General features: G+C 33.8%; 2 protein-coding genes across 2 annotated transcripts; one reads left to right on the forward strand and one right to left on the reverse strand.

Moving 5' to 3' along the window:
• The first annotated feature begins 2,053 nt into the window (after positions 1 to 2,053).
• LOC116127317 (V-type proton ATPase 16 kDa proteolipid subunit-like) lies at positions 2,054 to 2,869 on the forward strand. Its single transcript, XM_031412971.1, has 2 exons — positions 2,054 to 2,316; positions 2,812 to 2,869. The coding sequence occupies exons 1-2, from the start codon at positions 2,054 to 2,056 to the stop codon at positions 2,867 to 2,869; spliced, it is 321 nt and encodes a 106-aa protein (XP_031268831.1).
• A 3,357-nt stretch (positions 2,870 to 6,226) lies between these two features.
• On the reverse strand, positions 6,227 to 8,481 carry LOC116127345 (4,5-DOPA dioxygenase extradiol-like). The gene is made up of 3 exons (XM_031412993.1): positions 8,130 to 8,481; positions 7,300 to 7,670; positions 6,227 to 6,605 (listed from the first exon to the last, which is right to left on the reverse strand). Exons 1-3 carry the CDS (start codon positions 8,352 to 8,354, stop codon positions 6,413 to 6,415), a joined length of 789 nt encoding a protein of 262 aa, XP_031268853.1. The 5' UTR covers positions 8,355 to 8,481; the 3' UTR covers positions 6,227 to 6,412.
• Between the last annotated feature and the right edge of the window lie 8,065 nt (positions 8,482 to 16,546).

Here is a 16,546-nt window from a genome sequence, read left to right on the forward strand (position 1 = left end):
TGATTCTTGCAAACTATCTTACGTCTGCAAACTTCACAAATCCCTGTATGGGCTAAAGCAAGCACCCCAGGCGTGGTTTGACAAGCTTAAGTTAACCTTGGTTAGTCACGGTTTTACTAATTCTACATCAAACTCCAGCCTGTTCTACTATCATCAAGATACTACAGTTGTCTACGTACTTGTTTATGTAGATAACATCCTATTAACTGGTAATAATGCTTCTCTTATTCAACATGTTGTCACCTGTTTGGATGAAACCTTTGGCCTTAAGATTCTTGGTCCTAACCACTACTTCCTTGGCATTTTCATCATTCATTCACCTTATAGTCTCCAACTAAATTAGCAAAAGTATGCTGAAGAAGTTCTCCAACGTTTTGGTATGCAACATTGCAACCCGTGATCTACCCCCATGGTGCTTGGTTCTAAGTTGCAGTTTGATGATGGACCTCCTTTTGATCAGCCCTCCTTGTATCGCAATCTTATTGGTGCTCTTCAGTATCTTACAATGACTAGACCAGACATATCTTTTGCTGTTAATAAGCTGAGCCAATTCCTAAAAGCTCCAATAACTAATCATTGACAAGCTTGTAAGCATGTTCTTCATTATCTTCAGGGCACTATGAGTCATGGCCTTACCTTTCGAAAGAGTTCTACCTTGCACCTTGAAGGATATAGGGATGTCGATTAGGCAAGTAATTTGTCTGATTGGAAATCTACCAATGGTTATTGTCTCTTTCTTGGGTCCAATTTAATCCAATGGAGTTCCAAAAAAAATAGCAGGTGGTAGCTCTCTCTTCCATTGAAGTTGAGTACCGTGCCTTGGCTCAAGCCTCAATTGAAGTGGCCTGGCTCCAAAATCTTTTTCGTGAGCTTCATATTACCATCCCCAGTGTTCCTGTTCTCTGGAGTGATAACACCAGTGCAGGTGCTCTTGTTGCCAATCCTGTGTTCCATGCACGCATCAAACACAATGAAATTGACATTCACTTTGTTCGCGAAATGGTTCAGTCTAAACGCTTGATGGTTCAATATGTTGCTTCTTAGTTTCAGGTTGCTGACATCTTTACCAAGCTGTTGTCTGGTTCTCGGTCTAAAATTCTTCGTGATGATTTGTGTCTTGTTGTTGCCTCCTCCCCATTTGAGCTTGAGGGACGATCCTTCGCATGTCAAGCCTCAAATTCTGAGGATTCAACAGTAGAAATAAACAATCCCTGAAAAAGAAAATCAATCCAAAAAGAAAATCAGTCCAGTTTTTTTTTACTCAACCTCTCCCTACATTATCATTTTTTTTACTTAAGTTCAACTTGAGGGATGATGTTAACCAAAAGATCAAGCTTCACATAATCAAAAAGATCCAAATAGTAGAAAACACATGCAGGGTCAAATTTGTGCCAACTTCAATTCACACTTTTTATCATCTACTAACGTCATGCAAGTGGGAAAACAACTTGCACTACAAGTTGCATGCAAGTGGGAAAACAACTTGGCCTTATCATCTACTAACGGCATGCATGTGGGAAATACAAGTTACAAAATAGATACAAGTTGGCCTGCAAGTGGAGATGCAAGTTGCAGATCAAACGAACCATATTTCTTATATTTACTTAGTTTGTTAGTGATCAAACGGTGGAGAAGAATAGTCTGCAGTATAAATTTTGTAATAGTTTACTGTTCACGTAATGAAATATGAAAAGAGTTTAGTGCTCTGTTTTTTCTTTCTTCATCCTCTCACATTTTCCTTTACAGTCAATTTTCTCTCTCTACTGTGTTGAAAGTTTTACAGTTATCGTAACATTTTAATATCAAGTGTTATCATAGATAGTCTATAGTAACACTTTAAGGAAAAGTGCTACTGTCCAGTGTTACCGTAGGCTATTTTTGTTATAGTGACTACTACTATCGTCATGTCCAGTGTTACCGTAGGTTATTTTTGTTGTAGTGACTACTACTCTCGTCATCTCCTGTAAGAACCAAACACACATCAAATTAATCTAGTTTTTTAGTGATTTATTTGGCTTTTCAATATGGGGTTTTAATTGGGTGTATCGCAGGTATGGTAGCTGCATATGAAACAGCGAAAAGTGGAATAGGTGTGGCGGTGATGAGGCTAGAACTGGTGATGAAGTTTATTGTGTCAGTGGTCATGGCAGGAGTGTTGGGTATTTATAGTTTGATTATTGCTGTTATTATTTGTACTAGGATTAACCCTAAGGCTAAATCTTATTACCTCTTTGATGGCTATGCCCATCTTTCTTATGGCCTCGCTGGTGTCTCTACGGGTATGGCGATCAGAATCGTTGGTGATGCTGGTGTTAGGTATAATCATTCTTTCCAATCTCAGTCATGTATCTAAAAAATTAAATTGGTAAATTTCTTTAATTTGGATTGCTTATAGTGAAGAATGGTTGATTTTTTGTAGCGCTGTAACTTTGATTGGATACTATATATTGATTAAATATGTGTCGTGTTTCACTTCCTTTGTGAACTCAATGACTTTCTATTTAGAATTATCTCATTGTGATATGAATGCTTTATGCTATGATTAAACATAGCTATTTAAGTAACGTTTGGTGCGGCTTAAAGAACCACCAAAAATGGCCACAAAAGATGAGGTCACTATTTTGATATATCTTCTGTAAAGTTTTGCTTGTTTGGTTCATAAGTTACAATGCTTAAAATGTGAATTTCATTTAGTAAATTATAGAGGCTAGAGGGTGAGCACTTCATGTGATTTTACAAGCTTTGCATTACTGCTCTTCATTTATTGTTTTATTTGTTTTGTTTTTCTTTTCTTTTCGATGTTGTAATAAGGCTTTATGGGAAAATTGTTAATCTTTTTAGAGGTTTAACCAAAGACATGAGTGGGTGAAAGGGGACTTGTAGTTGGCTCTATGTGCAAATGCCTTACATATTTCAATTGAGTTAATGTGCTATTGCTATCTGCTTTCTTTCTAATTTTTCTCCTATGTTTGTCATTGCATTTTGTGTCTGTCATAAGGTTACGAGGAAAACTCATATCGTGTCTGTCTTTTGTTTAAAATCTAAATAGATATGAATTTGCCTGAAATTTGAAACTTCTTAACTTTTGGGAAATGGGGATTGTAGTTGGAAAAGGAGGAAAGTGCAAAAGGATTAGGCTAGGGATGGGTTTTGGGGTAGAAAGCGAAAGAAAAGGGCATCTTGAATGCAAAATGCTCTTTTCTACAAATACAACATTTAGATATTTGTTTTTGACAAAAATTGAAAAAAAAAAAATAGATTGACTTTTTTTTTCAAACGAAATGGTTGTATGAACCATTTACAAAAGGTTTGTTATTACTTGTGCACAAAAAATTATAGCCCCTTAGTAATGGTTCACAGGGTAAGTTAAGATTGGACAAAGGAATATAATGATTCCCATGACTACAGAGGATTGAATATATGTCATCGTTAAGGCAGATATCTTGGTTGCATTTATGCCATCTTCTAGTTCTCATTGAGTTTTTTTGGCATTTAAAATTAATGTCATGAATCTGGTGTTTGCCTATTAGTGCTCTTATTTTTAGTTTGACATGATATGTTGTGTTATTTATTTATTTTTTAATGTTTTTACTGCTGAAAATCCTGATAGTGTATGGATGGAGACTTCGCACCAATGGTTGAACTTGTGAAAGTTCGTGGCTTTTAGTTAGTCTTAGATGATGTATCATTAAACATAATTATTATGCAATTTGCATTCCACTTTTATTCTCTGCACTCAGTCAAACAGTCAAACTGAATATTCATTTTTATTATTAATTTAAATAATTATTAATTAATATTACCGTTTTGTAGGTAAATTAAAACGACGCCACAAAATGCTTGGTTTGGGTAGAAAAGTACTTAATACTTATCCCAGTTTGTTGATACGAAGCACATCTATCTTATTACTCTCTCTCAGCGCATACACACAGTCACACACTTGAGTAACAGGAAGATTGAAAAAGAGCTCAAGGCGAAATGCCTTCACTGGACGAAAAATATGCCATGGAACTCGAGGAAGTCAATCATGAACTACTACTTTATAGTAGACTCTCATCATCACCTGTTGAGATTCCTGAAAAACGTCTTATTGGAACCTTCCAAGAAAGGACGGTGCTGGAATGAGCTTAAGAGTAGAGGGATGCTCAAGTGGGGTAAGAGGAAGAAAATTCAATTCCTGAGAAATGATGAGACAGAGAAATTGTTAAAGAAGCAATAGGATGATGTGACTGTTATAACATACAAATGAAACAGCAGTGATGGTGGTCTCATTTTGGTTGTTGATATTCCAGGTTGGTGGAAATTCTTAAATGGTCAGGAAAGATTGCTATGACATTGAAGATTCATATTTTGTAAAAGAAAATTAGTTGATAACATTTTAAATTACTAGGATAAAAGATTTTATAAGTAAACAATTATTTGGTTGAAAATGACTTTATTCATGTTTTATTTTTTATATTAGATTTTTCTTATGACGTCATACTATCTATTTAATATAAAAATATTGCTATAAATTTGTAATTATTATTAAATTTGTTAATTATAGTAATATTTGTTACAATTAATTTTAAACGAAGCAATAAATTATAAATTCTTGATATAAATTATTTGTTCCATTGCAAATAATTATAATATTTAGCTACAAATTAAAAGTATTCATAACAAGTAATTTCAATGTTTAGCTATTAACACAATATACCCATAACAATATCTTTTCATATATGTATATGACTTTTATATGTCCGTAGCAAATAATCTTTTTATTTAGTTACGAATTTAGTGGTTACATAGCTAAAATGTCAATATATTTGCTATGGATATTATTTTTGTAGCAAAAAATTTCAAGTTTTAGTTACAAATTTATATTTGTGTAGCTAATATGCAAACATAGCTATACAGACTATTCTCCATGGCTATAAAGGCAAAGCTTTTGCTACAAGCTTACTATTATTATGGCAAAAACATTTAAGTTTTTAGTTTCATATTAATCTCATCCATAGCAAAAAATATAAACTGTTAACTACGCAAGCAAAAAGTTACATGACCAACTTTTAGCTGCACGACTTCTAGCTACGACAAGCTACAAAATATTATATTTGTTGCTAAATCATTTATCCATGCAAATTCATATTTTTAGCTGCAATGACCGTCATGACTAGAAATGCATAATGTTGTAATGGATATTTGTTTACGGACTAATAGTGAGGCAGGGGAACAAAGCCTATCTCTACAAATCTAAAGTACAGTACTATTTTTGCATGGGAGAACGACATGTTCCCACCCAAGGTTTAGCGACAAGACAATTTTCCACTTATCAAGTTTCAAAACGTCACTTTTCCATCCACCGTTATTTTTTGTTACGAAAATCCTTTCTCTAACATGATATAAACAATGTAAAGGCCCTCACATAGCAGCCAAGCAGCAGGTATTTTCTTCTATTTTTTTCTGTGGGTTTGGAGATAAAGAAAAGGAAACTGTTTGTGGGTTTAGAGAGAGAACTGAAGGGAAAGATATGAAGTTGTAATTGCTTTAGTGTAGGTACAGCCGTATAGGTCTTATATCAAATGGTGGCTATGGTGATCTTTCTTAGGGCTACAATATATCGAGCCCGAGTAAGCTCGCCAACTGCTTGAGCCGAGTTATTGGAAGCTTGAGCTTAGCTCGACTCAACATGTGAGCTACTCAAGTTCAAACCCGAACAGCTCGCAAGCAGCTTGGCTCGAACTACAGCCGTAGGAAACACATGCTATAAAATAAAAATTGGGAATCAATGATATGATTTTCCTCCCAACTTGTATAATTACTCTCTGAATTCTCAATAATTTCTCTTATTTTGTCTCATTTATTCTCATTTTTTTCAGTAGCCAATCACCAATTAAGAACATAAAAAATATGAAGATTACTGAAAGAATTATTTTTTCTTCATATTTTATAAGATCTGAAGTAGTTATTCGATTTTCAGAACATAAAAGTATATACATTTAACAATTGAATTGACACTATAATACAAATTATCAAAATTATCTCTCTTCCCTCCCTCCTCTTGTCTTCTTTTCTCAATCTATTCTCATGTATAAAATGTTTTTAGTAAATGATACATTTAAACAACTTTTATATATGATAAGTTCAAGTCTAATACCGTTTGTGTAAGTCTTAGTTTTATAACAGATACAAAGTAAAAGACATTGAAAAATCTTAATTGTAGAAATTTATACGAAAATAAATATGAAGTCCCCAATGTTCTTATAATCCAGTAAAAACAATATTTTCACAATGATACAAAGATACCGGATCATGAATTATAATATCAATCTTTATCTTCTTCACTAAAACGTAATATTATAAATTCAGAAATGAAAATGGAATATGTATCAAAGAGGCTACAACACAGTTTTACTTTTACAATGGGAGTTTAAGCGGGTGTTGTGAACTTGTAGGAGGCATAAGAAAGAGTACCGCCTTGCCAACTACTGTGAATGAGTTGTGCCTTTGCAGTTTCGCCGGCGGCACCTATAGCTACATGTAATGGATAAAAATGGTCTGGCCAAGGATGAGCCATTTTTGGATTTGGTGCCTTCTCTTCATAGTGTTTCACATCCTCGTATCTGTAAAGAGTAGAATTAATAATAAAAATCCTTATATATAATGTAAAACAATTAACATGCAATGCCTAAAAATATATATTAGTCTTTCCTCCTTTATTAATTAAGTCAATTATATAAAACGTATATCATAAAAATATTTTACTTTGTATTATGGTTACATTGTATCTCGTGATATTATGATTTTTCTGAAAATATTGAAAGGTGTTTCAGTCAATCCACTTTGTACATTGAACTCATTTCCTCATATAAGAAACCTTCAACTCACATACACAATGTAAATTTAAAGACACAAAAAACACAAAATAATTCTATCATTGCAAACCAAACAAATACATTTAAACAATTCTAGACTGAGATATATCATATAAAAAAATATATAAAATCTTTTTTTTTCTTTCTGGCGAGAGAAAAATTATTTAAGAAGAAAGAATAAGGCCCTTCTATATAAAACCTTATGAATGAACAACACCGAAGTGGATTAGATTATCAGATGTATATATAAATCCATCTAATCATACTTTGATAATTGAAAGCAAGAAATTGTCGAATGGTACTAACCCATGTTGAATTAAAATCCATGAAATAACAAACTTGTAGGCCGGTTTCATATGTTCTTGTCCAGTTGATGCAAAATCAAATAGACTTTAAAATATTATAACTGAATTAAGAAAGGGCTCAAGCACTTAACAATTACCTTCCTTCAAGGAGAGTATCTTTAAGCCAGGTATCAAATTCCTGAGCCCATGAAGGAACAATATTGCTACTAGATCTTATAGCCCTCAGGTTATGCACAGCACTTCCGGAACCAATAATGAGGACACCTTCCTCTCTGAGAGGGGCCAATGCCTTCCCCATATTGTAATGATAAGTTCCGTCTTTATTTGTTTGAACTGAGAGTTGGCACACTGGTATATCGGCCTCTGGATACATTAGCATCATTGGAATCCACGCTCCATGGTCAAGCCCACGTTTTGTATCTTCTTTAACATCTTGGAAGCCTGAAGCTGTCAGCAGTTCCTTCACTCTCTTTGCCAATTCTGGAGCCCCTGGTGCCGGATACTTGAGCTGCAGATAATAGCTGGATTTGATGAGATAATTGAAACATGAGAGAAGTTAAATAATAATTTCTGCTAATTGATTACAGGACCAACATGTTTAAGCCCTGGAAGCAATTTCCTTTCCTTTTCAATGGCATAAAATCCATTTCAAGATGCCCTTTTTATTCGATTTAGCAAATTAATTACAAATAATGAAATCCCTCGGTTCCAGTTTTAAATTATGATAAGTCAAATATATAGGAAATTTAAGAAATATGAAATATTTCAAGCTGAGCCGCCAGAGCCGATGAACCGGGGAAAACAATAACCCAATAAAAAAGACTTCAGAGGCAAAATACTAAAGCAACAACTGAACATAGTCCATCAACCCTTCTAACTTCATATATTCATATTTAATCAACTGCCGTGTAAATGATCTTTCATTTATTATTTTATGTTTATTAACAACAAGAGCGTAGAGGCGTACCTTGTACATTTGGCTTGGGAAGCCATAGAAGTCATAGATGATGTCGTTCTTTTGAACAACATTGACAGTGGGAACATCGGTCTCCCAGTGGCCAGATATTATGAGAACTGAATTGGGTTTCTTCGTTAACCCTTGCTCTTGCCAAGTCTTCAAGAAATGTCTGGCGGGCAGCGACTCATCAATGGCCAACGTCGGAGCTCCATGTGATATGTAGAACGTGTCCATCACACAACTATCGGTTTATATGATCTATCTGTATGTATTTGATTATTAATACAACAAAAACGAAGAGAAGAGTTATATATAATATATGATCAAGCTTCCGTTGTTCAACTTTCTTTTGTATTTGATTATTCTATTGTATCGTCATAGATTTAATTTTTTGTTCAGATAATCTCATGCTTTCACGATAAGGACAGCAATGTTTTAAAACCCGGTGTCAGCAGTGACCCGGGTCTCGGGCCTAGCGATAGAACCGGTCCGACCCGCCCACTTTCAAGATAATCCTCTTCTTTGTTTTAGCCTCCACCCTCCATCTCCCTCTTAACCCAACCCAATCCAATCCAATTAAAGTTAAAAAAAAAGTACAAAACTTTCATTTCCTGAAATTAGTCTTCACAGTTTTTCATAACTTTTAACTCTAAAAACAACTTTAGCAATCAGTATTCAACGGACTCTAAATTTCGTAAAGCAAAATTGAAAAACGAAAGAAGATTTAATACCTTTATTGTCGAGGGTGAACTGGTAGCGAAACGAACAAAATCAGGACCGTTAGCAGACAAAAGAGCTGATCTAGCAAAAGAACTGCAGTTTCGCCGTTGAATTAATGCGTATGATGCGTACCTACTCTTTTAATTGAGTTTATACATAGAATAAACTAACTATTTAAGAGACATAAATCTCAAGGTTCGAAAGCGTATAGGATTATTAATTAATATATATTTTCAACCCTTTAACATTAGTTTAGGATGTGGTTTTTCACTGATTTGAAATGTAAGGTAAATTAATTATTATTTTATGAATTCGATTTTTTGTTTTTGGTAAATATCTTGAAAATGATTTATTTAAATGATTTCTAAAAACAGTATTTTGACAACAAAAAAGAAAAGCCTATTCTACATGTTTATATGGAAAGGTTTTTTTGAATCATTTTCTACTTTAATTTTAATAATTAAGCAATTATTAATATTCATTATTCTTTTTATTGATACTTAATTCAAATCCGTGGATTTTCCATATGAGTTTTTTGATGTTTTGTAGTAATTATTTATAATTAATTTCAATTTTATTTATTAAAGTTACTAAAAGTTTTAATAAGTTAGAATGGTATTTATATATGAAATCATTTAAAAAAGAAAAAAGAAACTGGTTGAGACACATTTTTATTGACTTTTTAAAATATTCTTTCTAGAATAACACATTCTGGAAAATATAAAATATTCTAGCTAAGGTGAAGTTTGGACTTTATATAGTAGGTGTTTGTGGGGTGGGGCTATTTGTTTTAATATATATATATATATAAAGGTCGTGGGTGGGGCTATTTGTTTTAATTTTTAAATAATAGTTAAACAAATATTATGAAACAAATCATTTACCACCGACAACAACCACTTAATGTTTGACCGAATAAACTTGATTGGGTTTTTTTTTTTTTTTTTTTTCCATGCGGAACATGAGAGAAATTAATAGAAAGTTATACTAATTGACATGTCTTTCTGAAGATGACTTGATTTATGTAGCTTTGATAATTTACACTTTGCATTAGTTAATTGATCACATTTATATGAGTTTTAGTTTAAAGGGAGAGTGTTATTTTTCTAAGTTGCGAATAATGCTTTTGTAATTTAATTTGTTGGTTATTATTGGTTTGATGTAAGAAGTTAATGTCTAACTCCTGAGAAATTTTATTTTGTCTTTAGCTTTGTTTTCATTTGTTTTTGAGTCATATGTGATGATTGTGGATAGCATTGTTGTAAACTCTCACGAGACTATAACTCGTCCACTAAAGGACCTTAAAGGGTTTAAAGCCCAAGGAGCAGAATAAGAGAGGAATAAAATGAAAAGAGCAAAATAATATTTGCCTTATAATTGCAAGTCCAAAACGCAAAGGAATTGAAAAAGCTTAACTTGCATTTAATAACATATGACCCATTTTTTATTATAATAGTAAGAGTCATTGGCATTGGCTCCATTGGTAACAAGTCTTTTACTATAAATGATGTATTACTTATGCATGGATTGAAGCATAATTTATTAAACATTATTCAATTGTGTGACAAAGGTTTTAAAACTGTTTTTCAATCCATGCGTTGCGAGGTTGTTGAGTCTAGCACCAATAACATTGCATTTATAGGTTATAGGCATTCATATGTGTATACTATTGACCTAGGTGACATTGCATTTAAGGACCTCTGTCTTTTGTCTACAAAAGAAGAGGATAGTTGGTTGTGGCATAGAAGGTTAGGACATGCTAGCATGGATGTCATTATAAAACTTTCTAAAAGGAATTTGGTAAATGGTTTGCCCAAACTTGTTTTAAAAAATGATCATATTTGTGATGCATGTGTAAAGGGCAAATAACCTTGTGTGTGTTTTAAGCCAAAAAATATTGTTTCAATCTCTAAACCTTTACAATTGTTACATATGGATTTGTGTGGTCCCGCAAGAACAACAAGTTTATAAGGTAAACACTATTGTTTTGTGATTATTGATGATTTCTCAAGATTCACATGGGTGTTTTTTCTTGTACACAAAAATGATGCATTCAAATCATTTTTGCACTTGATTAGAAAATTACAAAATCAAGTAGGTTATGCAATTGCATGTATTAGAAGTGATCATGGCAAAGAATTTGAAAGCACGGATTTTGAATTTTATTGTAATGATCCTGGCATAAAACACAACTTTTCTACCCCTATAAAACAAAAAAAAAAAAAAATAATAAAAGAAAAGATAGAGCCTTAGTTGAAATGGCTAGGACCGTGTTGTGTGAACATGACCTACTTAGATGTTTTTGGTTGAGGCTGTCAACACTTCATGTCATATCATAAATAGGGATATGATTAGGCCAATCCTTAAGAAAACTCCTTCAAAGTTATCCAAAAGGAGAAAGCCAAATATTGCATATTTTCATTCATTTGCTTGTAAATGTTTTGTTCTTAATAATGGTAAGGACAAACTTGAAAAATTCGATGCTAAATTAGATGAAGCAATTTTCCTTGGTTATTCTTCACATTCAAAAGCATATAGAGTTTTTAACAAAAGAACACTCTTAATTGAAGTATCTATACATGTGTTAATTGATAAATCTTCTTTTGAGGATATGGGAAATAATAATTTGGAAGAGATTGATGAGTTGATGAAGGACTTAGAGATAAATGATGAAGCATCACCATCTACCATGCTTAAAGAAGAAGAACATCAAGATGAGGTAATGCTGAAAATGATACACTTATGGAATCTCAAGAACAAGCAAGGGAGCCTTCATTTGTAAGAGTAAAAGGTGAAGTGAAGGATGCAGAAATCATTAGTGATCCTGCACAAGGAGTAAGAACAAGAGCTTATACAAGGAACACATCAATCCGTAGCATTCTTGTCTCAAGTGGAACCCAAGCAAGTGGATGAAGTACTAAGTGATGAGAGTTGGGTTCTCGCAATGCAAAAGAAACTTAATCAATTTGAGAGGAGCAACGTTTGGGAACTTATGGCAAGAACAAGAGATCATCCATTCATTGGCACCAAATTAATGGGTATTCAAAAAAAAAATGGATGAACAAGGTATTGTGGTAAGAAACAAAGCTAGGTTAGTTGCCCAAGGTTACTCCCAAGAGGAAGGGATTGACTTTGATGAGACCTATGCCCACGTAGCTAGATTAGAGGCTATTAGGATGTTACTTGCTAATACATGTCATTTGGATTTCAAACTTTTTCAAATGAATATTAAAAGTGCATTTTTAGATAGTCTTATACAAGAAGAGGTGTATGTCAAACAATCACCCAGTTTTGAAAACCCTGAATTTCCTGAACATGTTTTTAAACTCTCAAAAGCACTTTATGGTTTAAAACAAGTTCCTAGAGCTTGGTATGAAAGGTTGAGTAGTTTTCTTTTTCAAAATGGTTTTACAAAAGGAAAAGTGGATGCAACCTTATTTACAAAAAGGCATGAGCAAAACATTTTAGTAGTTCAAACATATGTTGATGGCATCATCTTTGGTGCCACTAATGAAAATTTTTGCTAAGAATTTTCTAAGATAATGCAAGGGAAGTTCGAGATGAGCATGCTGGATGAATTAAACTACTTTCTCGGACTGCAAATCAAGCAATTAAAGGATGAGATCTTGTTAAATCAATCCAAGTACATCAATGATCTCCTCAAGCAATTCAAGATGTATAAGGCAAAGGATCAATCTACTTCTATGAGCACTTCACTCAAATTAGATGTTGATGAGGGAGGTAAATATGTTAATACACAGCTTTATAGAAGCATGATAGGGGCATTATTGTATTTGACAACATCTAGGTCTTAGATATTGTTTAGTGTATGTATATATGCACGTTTCCAATCAAGTCTTAAAAAGTCTCATTTGAATGCTGTAAAAAGAATTTTGAGATACTTGAAAGGAACTCAAAACATAGGCTTTTGGTATCCTAGAGGTTCATCCTTTAGTCTTATAGGATATTTAGATACCAATTTTGGAGGTTGTAGAATAGACAAAAAAAGCACTAGCGATACATGTCAATTCTTAGAAAACATGCTAGTGTCATGGGTTTCAAAAAAACAAAATTTAGTTGCAACTCCTACTGCAAAAGATGAATATGTTTCAGCAGCAAGTTGTTGTGCACAATTTATGTGGATGAGAGAACAACTTGAAGATTTTGGTTTTAAAATGCATAGCATACCCATTCATTGTGATAACACAAGTGCTATTAATTTCCCAAAATGTGTAGGATTTATTTAAAAAAAAAATCTAGTCGTAAAATCTAGTGACTTACCAATTATACCCTTAATATAATAAAAAATGATATATTCCTAATATATATCGTTAGACTATGCTAGATTATACAAGACTCAATAGCCTAGCCTTTAACAATACCATTTGATAGTCTAATTAAATCATGCTAGATGGTGGTAGACTAGGTAGTTTAGCGCATTCCGACTATTTTTGTCCTTGTTATTTTCATGAATGGCAATTAGGTTAAGTCAAATGATTTTACGGCTAATTTGTCCTTTAAACAAAACCTTGACATTTTGGGAATTAAAATTAATAAGGATAGCTATATATGAGAATATCTTTTTAAATAACAAGTTTAGTATTGTTTGTCCATGTATGTGTTTTTTAAAAGATAAAAAGAAAATGATACTGAGAAATCATATATAGTTGTAGAAATTCATACTGAAAAAAAAAATATATATATATATATATAAAGTCCTAAATAATTTTTTTTTTACTCACTAATTATTGAAAAAAAGATTTCACAAAACAGAAGTTAAAAGAACACATACTTCTCAAATTCATTGTATTAATTTTTATCTTCTTCAATAAAACATAATATGTTATAACCCAAGCCTAATTAATCAACTTGCAACACAAACAAACACAATCAAGATTCAAGATCAAAACACACACACACAAAATCAAGGCACGAAATTTACCATGGTTCGTCTATCCAATCTTGGATAGACTACATTCACGTTGAGCTCCAAAATACGGATACTCACAGCACTAAAAGATTGTCCAACAATTACAAGAAGAAAAACCATACAAATCTGCCAAAACAGAGCAACACTCAACCTAGGCCTATTCGCTCAAGAATCTCTCTACAATCTGCAAGAAACCGAGGACTAACCCAGCCTCAAGAAGGAAACGCAACCCTCTCTCTAATCTACCCAGATTATTCCCAGAAAGCCTCAACAAATACCCAACCCTAGTTTTCTCTAATTTTTCCTCACGAATCCTAACCTTTCAAATTAACAAAAGCTGCGGCTGTTCACGACACTATTGCTTCTTTTATATATGCCCATATCAGCAAATGTCAGCCCTTGGATCTGTCTTGATCTGATGGCCAGGATTCCTTCAATTAACTTAAATGAAACGACCTCGTTTTGGCTTCACATTATTTTCAGTCTCCACCTTGAAGTCAACTCCCTTCCTTTCATTTATTTCCTTTTTCATTGTTGGACTCCTTTTTAGTGCAGTAAGCTATCCCACATTTCTTCTCAGCTCTAAGAGAAAGTGTTTATCTGATGTGAAGCAAGTTCAAGCAGTGCTTGAACTTGGCTATGGTCACTACTTTGGTTCCCATGTCTGATGGATTCTTTTCAGTAGGCACCTTCAAAAGATTAATTTCTCCATTTGCAATCAGGTCTCTGACGAAGTGATGCCTAACATCCACATGTTTTGTTCGTTCATGATACACCAGGTTCTTCCTCAGGTGGATGGCACTCTGACTATCAGAGTAAACTGTTGCTGTGCTAGTCAACAGATCAGCTTCTGTCAGAATCCCTTGCAACCATGTTGCTTCCTTGAATGCATCTGAGACTGCCACGTATTCTGCTTCAGTAGTGGAAAGTGCAACTAGTGGTTGCAACTGTGCTTTCCAGCTAACAAGTTGCCTCCCAATGTAAAGTAATAAGCAGTTGTGGACTTCCTAGAGTCTCGATCACCTGCAAAATCTGCATCTACATACCCAACCAGATCAAGTGATGCATATCTTTTACAGAAAATTAAACCAATCTGAACAGTGCCATTAATGTATCTCATCAACCATTTTAAAGCATTCCAATGTTCATTTTCAGGATTTGACATGAACCTACTTAATAGTGATATTGCATATGCTAGATCAGGTCTGGTGGATATCATGGCATACATTACAGAACCTATGACATTAGAATAAGGGACATTCTCCATTTTTAGCCTATCTGAATTTGTTTTTGGGGATTGAGACTTACTAAGTATGAAATGGTTTGCTAAGGGCATTGTCACTGCTTTGGATTCATTCATACCAAATTTTAAAACCAGTTTCTGTAAGTATGAGGATTGATGGAGTTTAAGGGTATTTGCACTTCTATCTCTATCAATCATCATTCCTAGTATTTTCTTTGCCTTCCCTAAGTCCTTCATATCAAATTCAGTATTTAATTTGGCCCTTAAAGCATTAATATGAGACATGGACTTACTAATTATTAACATGTCATCTACATATAACAGAAGATAGATGGGCAAGTTATTCATACAGGCAAAGTAGAAACAATTATCATACATGCTTCTAGTGAATCAATTTCCTATTATGAATGCATCAAACCTCTTGTACCATTGTCTAAGGGATTGTTTAAGTCCATACAGAGATTTATTTAGTGAGCATACATAATCAGGCAGTTTTTTATCCTTAAAGCCTAAGGGTTGACTCATGAATATTTTCTCATTCAACTCATCATGCAAGAAAGCAGTTTTAACATCCAGTTGTTCTATCTCTAAGTCATATTGAACAACAATTGCTAGCATGATTCTAATAGTTTTAAATTTAACTACTGGAGAAAATATTTCAGTGAAGTCAATACCTACCCTCTGAGTGTAGCCCTTAGCCACTAACCTTGCTCTGAATCTTGGTGGATCAGATTCATTTATCCCTTCTTTCAGTTTGTACAACCATCTGCATTCCACTAACTTCTAATTCTTTGGCTTTGGAACTAGTGTCCAGGTTTTGTTTGAGTGCAATGACTCCATCTCTTCTTCCATAGCAGTCACCCATTCTTTTTTGTCCCTTGAACTCGTTGCATCATCATAAGTGTTAGGTTCTAATCGATGTACCTCTAAACCAACCAAGAGTGCTGTATAGATCAGGTCAGCATAGCTGTACATAACAGGAGGTTTGATCTCCCTTCTGACTCTGTCTCTGGCTAACTGATATTGGGCCAGATTACCATGTTGATCCACTTCAGCATTGTTAGGAGGGTGATCTTCATCCTCCTGCTCTTGAGTTTGCTGTGGATGATCTTCAAGTGGATCAGTCTCATCTATTTGGATGTATTGATCAGGATTTGTTTCAGACTCCACCTCAAACTAAGTTGTCCCAGTTTGTCCAGAAGTTTCAGAATCTTCTTGTGAGCTACCTGCACTGTTAGTACCAGATTTGCAAGGAAAAACAGTTTCATTGAAAATCACATCCCTACTAACAATTACCTTAACCCCTGGGGCAGCCTTTTCCCACAGCCTATAACCCTTAGTTCCCTCTTGATATCCTAAAAAAACACACTTAAGAGATCTTGGCTCTAACTTTCCATCTCTGGTATGTGCGTATGCAGCACATCCAAAGACTTTTAGATGTTCAAGAGATGGTCTCCTCCCAGACCATTTTTCTTCAGGGTACTTAAATTCTATTGAGCTAGAAGGGCTTCTATTTATAAGATACGCTGTTGT

The sequence above is a fragment of the Pistacia vera genome, unplaced genomic scaffold (genome assembly GCF_008641045.1).
Source record: "Pistacia vera cultivar Batoury unplaced genomic scaffold, PisVer_v2 Contig190, whole genome shotgun sequence".
NCBI classification, from domain to species: domain Eukaryota; kingdom Viridiplantae; phylum Streptophyta; class Magnoliopsida; order Sapindales; family Anacardiaceae; genus Pistacia; species Pistacia vera.

Bases quoted from the DNA above. Each gene is read 5' to 3' on its own strand.
- LOC116127317 (XM_031412971.1), top strand. From the start codon at position 2,054: ATGGTAGCTGCATATGAAACAGCGAAAAGTGGAATAGGTGTGGCGGTG. The intron at 2,317-2,811 runs GTATAATCATTC...TGTTGTAATAAG, and splicing joins GTTGGTGATGCTGGTGTTAG to GCTTTATGGGAAAATTGTTA.
- LOC116127345 (XM_031412993.1), bottom strand. From the start codon at position 8,354: ATGGACACGTTCTACATATCACATGGAGCTCCGACGTTGGCCATTGAT. The intron at 7,671-8,129 runs GTACGCCTCTAC...TATTATCTGCAG, and splicing joins TCCCAAGCCAAATGTACAAG to CTCAAGTATCCGGCACCAGG. The intron at 6,606-7,299 runs GTAATTGTTAAG...TACTCTTTACAG, and splicing joins GATACTCTCCTTGAAGGAAG to ATACGAGGATGTGAAACACT.